General features: G+C 55.1%; 1 protein-coding gene across 1 annotated transcript in view; it reads left to right on the top strand.

The window, feature by feature from the left end:
- The window catches only part of COL5A3 (collagen type V alpha 3 chain), a 34937-nt gene extending 29952 nt beyond the window's left edge, over positions 1-4985 (top strand). Inside the window, exons 35-39 of the mRNA XM_040449641.1 lie at positions 3-150; positions 240-352; positions 1901-1969; positions 3700-3939; positions 4021-4985. Of these exons, the coding sequence (XP_040305575.1) occupies positions 3-150; positions 240-352; positions 1901-1969; positions 3700-3939; positions 4021-4167 (717 nt within the window). The 3' untranslated portion in view covers positions 4168-4985. The remainder of the gene's footprint in view (positions 1-2; positions 151-239; positions 353-1900; positions 1970-3699; positions 3940-4020) is intronic.
- Positions 4986-5236: the final 251 nt, after the last annotated feature.

The following is a 5236-nucleotide window of genomic DNA, read 5'->3' as shown; positions in this document are numbered from 1 at the left end:
AGGGCCCGGAGGGCGGCCTGGAGGAGGTGCTGGCCTCGCTCACGTCGCTGAGCTTCGAACTGGAGCAGATGCGGCGCCCTCCCGGCACAGCTGAGCGCCCGGGCCTCGTATGCAGTGAGCTGCACCGCAACCACCCGCACCTGCCGGATGGTGAGGTCCCGCCCCTGCCTGGGCCCCGGGGGCAGGAAGCCGTCGGGTCCCGCCCCCGACTCACTGACCCCCACCTGGCTCTGCGGCAGGGGAATACTGGATTGACCCCAACCAGGGCTGTGCGCGGGACGCGCTCAGGGTTTTCTGCAACTTCACGGCTGGAGGAGAGACCTGCCTCTATCCCGACAAGAAGTTTGAGACCGTGAGTGCCTGGGCGGGGTGGGGGCAGGGGGCACAGGGAGAAAGAGGGCACCGGAAGCCGTATCGCCCGGGGGCCCGTCCTCCCGCCTCCACCAAAGGCTGTCCCCTGCTTCCCCTCCCTGCCCAACACACACGCAGGCTTTGTCTGGGACCTTATCCTAACTTCATCCGACATTTGTTGAGCACCTGCTGTATGCCAAGGCCTGTGAAGGTCTGAAGGTCTGGGACCACAGCCGAGAATCAAACAAAACAAAACTCTGCTTTTATGGAGCTCACCTTCTACGAGAAAATCTAGTGAAGGAAACAATAATGGTGGCAAATCTTTAAATAGTGCTTTATGTGTGCCAGGCTGTTCTGAGCACTTAGCTGCATCAACACTGAGGCCCAGTTCTGCCATCATCCCCCAGAGAGGGAAACTAAGGCACAGAGAAGTTACCCGAGGATTACCCAAGGCAGGCTCCAGAGTCCCAGCCCTTAACCTCCTGTAGGCACTGCCTCCTGATCCGCTATCTGAGGGGCCTGTGGACTCATTGCCCTCCAGGCTGTGGGCTGGGAGGTGAGACCACCTGGGCCCCCAGGAATACTGGGCTTCTCCGTCAGGCTCAGCAGCAGAGGGCAGTGGGCAGGCAGCAGCAACTCTAGAACCCCGGGTTGGGATATAAACTGGGGGGAACAGGGTTTTTTTCGTCTGCAAAACGGAGCTCAGGAAGGTATGGACTGGCTGTACAGTTGAGTGCTGATGCAATGTATCAGGAACACTGATTAGACACTGACGATGGGCGGTGCTGTGCTAATGCCTCTGCTGCTGGTAAAGTATGTAGCCAGCACAGAACCTGCAAGAATGCATGGTGATGTATGTCCCTCTTATTTATGATTATTTTTGACTGGCCAGAGCCCTGGTTTAGTGGGAGCTCAACCCTCCGCCTCCCCCGCACCCTTACACACTAGTGGATGGGAATACAGACAAGCTCAGACCCCGAGGTCACGTAGGATTTGATCTCTAAACAGTTGCTGGTATCTGAGCCTCTCCCTCCAGCTCAGCTTCCTCCGGCCCAGAGGTGTTGGGGAGGGGTGTGAAGACTGATCCAGGTTTGGGTTCCTCAGACACAGACCGTGAGACAAAGACTTGAGAGCGAGTCATTTATTTGGGAGGAGACCGCAGGAGGCACCAGGAGAGGAGGGGGGAAGTGAGAGGGGACTGGGGGAGGCAGCCGATGAGGGTTAAAATGTCGCCATTGGGCACTGAAGGCTCAGTTCCACTGGGAGACTTCTGGGAGATGGTGTGGAACAGGCACGTGGGGGAGGGAGAGGGAGCTGAGCATTTATCCATCCATTCTTGTCATTGGTGGAGAGCTGCGTCAGAGGGCAGGGACTCCCAACCCCATGGTCTGCCCTGTGCACCGGCCAAGCCAACTCCCATGGCCAGAGAACAACAACAGCTCAAGGGTCCGGGGTATACAGTCTGCAACTTTCAGTGCTGGGAGGTAAATACAGGAAGACATGGCCGGCACCCAGGCCATCTACACTGACTACCCCCTCCCATCCCCAGGTGAAAATGGCCTCCTGGTCCAAGGAAAAGCCGGGAAACTGGTACAGCACATTCCGTCGAGGGAAGAAGGTGAGCGGCTGGAGACCGAGGTGGGGATGTTATGAAAACTGGTGGGAACTGGCATGGGGAGTTGGAGGAGGGGCTCTGAGGGATGAGAGGAACAGGGCAGACTCACCTCTGCCTTCACGGTGATTGCAGGCTTGGTAGGGGTAGCAGACTGGGGGCGGGGGAGGGTGTGTGGAGCGTCAGATGTGAATGGAGGAAGCCCAGGGTATGGTGGAAATCCAGAGGCAGTGCTGCAAGTCCCAGAGGCGTCCTGGTAGCAGTCACAGATCAACTGAGGCCTAAAGAATGAGCTGGGTTAGCAAGTTAGGGAGGACAAGGAAAAGTGTTCCAGGCAGAGGGAACAGCATACACAAAGGTCCAGAGTTAAAAGAGGGTCTGGGGAATTGAAAGAAAAAGCCACTCGCCCTGCTCTAGAAAGTGTGAAGGGGAATGTGGTAAGAAAGGAGGCTGGGGAGGTAGGTGAGGGCTAGGCCCACCTCCCCAGAAAGACCTGTGAGCAGCAGGGAGCCATGGAATGTGTTTCAGTGAGGGAAGGACCCAAATCTAACCTCTCAGTTAGAAAAATGCTTCCGGGGCAGGTGGGGAGGGGGCGGTGACTGGCATGTTGGCCCAAGGGAGTGAAGAGGTGGCCCAGGCTGGAGCTGGTGCTGTGAGGGTGGGGAGGAGGGCATGGCTTGGAAAATCTAAGAGAGAGGCCAATAGGACCTAGTCACTGATGAAATGGAAGGGAGGGAGGAGAAGGTTGGTGGGCTGGTGTCTGGTGACATTCTGAGATATGTAGATGAGAAGAACAGGTTTGATGGGTGGGGGGATTTGGGGTTCAGCTTGGGAACTGTTTACATGACATACGTGTATCTGCCAAGCACTGGGAATGTAGCAGCAAATAATAAACACAGTTCCTGACTTCATGAAGTTGATGCTCTACCGGGAGCATAACCAAGGAAGCGGGCAGACAGGAACCCAAGAAACAAAGCTATAATATAACGTGGGGGTATCTTGGTTTGGGTTCCCCCCAAAACAGACCCTTCCACACAGACTCAGTTGCAAGTACTTTATCTGGGAGGTGATTCCAGAAAACATCGGTGGGGGCACATGGAAATGATACAGAGATGAGAAGGAGGCCAGAGGGACGTATTACCCAGCAGGCTCTCTCAGGCCCGTGATATGTTAATAATATATTTTATTTGACCCAGTGCATCTAAAATAGTGTCATATCAATATAAAGGTTACTGAGGCATTTAAAATTTCTCCCCTACGAGTTCTGCAGAGTCTGACCCATATTTTACGTTTATAGCACATCGTAATTTGGGCACTAAATTTCATCGGAGGTTCTTGATCCATACTTAGATTTCATAAAATCTGCCTTTGAAAAAGTAGATTCGCATACTCGAGTTGTTCCACACCTAAGTTCTCTGATACCTGGATGGAGGCTCCGTTATTAGTTATGAATTAAAGTAAAAGCATAAATACAAATTTTTAATTAAACAGTTAAGTAACATGGTTGAAAGTTTCCATCTGATTGGCCACATTTCAAGTGCTCGGTAGCCACGTGCGCCCGGGGGGCTCACAGGGGAACCGTGGGGGGCTGGATGGCGGGTAAGGCCACCCCCAAAAAAGGGGATGTGGCAGAGGTCGTGGGTCTGCCAGGGGATGGAGAGCCTGGGAGGGAGGTTCCGCAGAAGGAGTAGGGGTGACTGGGGGCACCCTCACCTCCTGCTTTGTCCCACCCCCAGTTCTCCTACGTGGACGCTGACGGGTCTCCGGTGAACGTGGTGCAGATGACTTTCCTGAAGCTGCTGAGTGCCACAGCCCACCAGAGCTTCACCTACTCCTGCCAGAACTCTGCCGCCTGGCTGGACGAAGCTGCAGGCGACTACGGCCGCTCCCTCCGCTTCCTCGGGGCCAACGGGGAAGAGGTGTCCTTCAACCAGACGACGGCAGCCACCATCGCTGTCCCCTACGATGGCTGCCGGGTAAGGGGAATGGCAGGGGCCGGCCAGAGTGGGGAGAGGCTTTGGCTGCCCTCCTGCTAACTCACTGGTCTGTCTTCCCAGCTCCGCAAGGGACAGACGAAGACCCTCTTGGAGTTCAGTTCTTCCCAAGTGGGGTTTCTGCCTCTGTGGGACGTGGCGGCTACTGACTTCGGCCAGACGAACCAGAAGTTTGGGTTTGAACTGGGCCCTGTCTGCTTTAGCAGCTGAGAGTCTTGGGGTGGGAGGGATAATGAGGGAGCCCCAGACGGGGCACTTTTGGTGCTGAGGCTTTGAAGCCACCGTATTTATCGTGTCCTGTGACTGTGGAGCCAGGGGAGGGTCTGCTCATCACGGTCAAGCAGTCTTCCTTCTCCGTTCCAGGGGGCCGGGGGCTGCACTCCCCTGGCTCAAGTCTAGCCTCCCTTCACTGCACCACAGCTGACATACCGTAGTCTGGCTCTGCCTGCCTGCCCAGCCCTCAGCTCCCCACCCCCGAGGCCCCATGCAATGAACTTCTAACTCAGAGCTGATGAATGCCCCCCCCATGCCTGCCTCCCCGCCCCTCGGTCAGTGCCCCCAACACCTGGTGGTGCTCCCCTTCCCAATAGTTAAGCACTGGATGTCTCCTGATCCCAGGCTGGGACCCCTTCGCTCACTCCTATTTTCAGGTGGGTTCACAGTGAAGGCGCTGAAGTCAGGCTACAGAGGGAAGAGTGGGGCTTCCCTGGACTGAGCTGGGTGCTCCTTCCACTGCCTCAGCCCAGCTCTGAGTACTGCCCCCACCCATATCTCCCTGAACTCCCCTTGCCATGCCAGGTGGTGGGGGAGCCAAGATGGTGGGGGTGAGTCAGGATCCTAATGGTGCTGCCCTATTTATACCTGGGTCTGTATTAAAAGGGAAAATCCCCTCTGTTGTATATTTAATCTGCTTCCTCCTTTAGGGAAGGCTGGGATATGATGAGAGAGATTCTAGCATGATCCCCACCCCTCCGGGGCCATAGGGCATATTTGGCATCTCAAGTCTGAGAATAAACCAGTGAACTGTGTCCCTGTGTCTTTCATCTAGTGCTGCCTATATCTTTCTTAAGGTCAGGCTCTTGTCTCACCTGAGGTTATCTGCCACCACCTGTCTTAATAGTGTCTTTTGGTAGAGGTGGCTTTGGGAGGTGGGGGAAACCAATTATAACGGTACTCACCGGAGACGATGGGTCTGTTTACCATTTCAGAACCCTAGAAGAAGAGTAAATAAAAAATCACCAGATCTCTAAGAGAGATCTTAAATGTTTTCAGCACACAA

This window comes from Herpailurus yagouaroundi, unplaced genomic scaffold (genome assembly GCF_014898765.1).
Source record: "Herpailurus yagouaroundi ecotype Mexico unplaced genomic scaffold, PumYag 200, whole genome shotgun sequence".
In the NCBI taxonomy this organism is placed as follows: Eukaryota; Metazoa; Chordata; class Mammalia; order Carnivora; family Felidae; genus Herpailurus; species Herpailurus yagouaroundi.
This window is presented reverse-complemented; position numbering and strand designations above follow the sequence as displayed.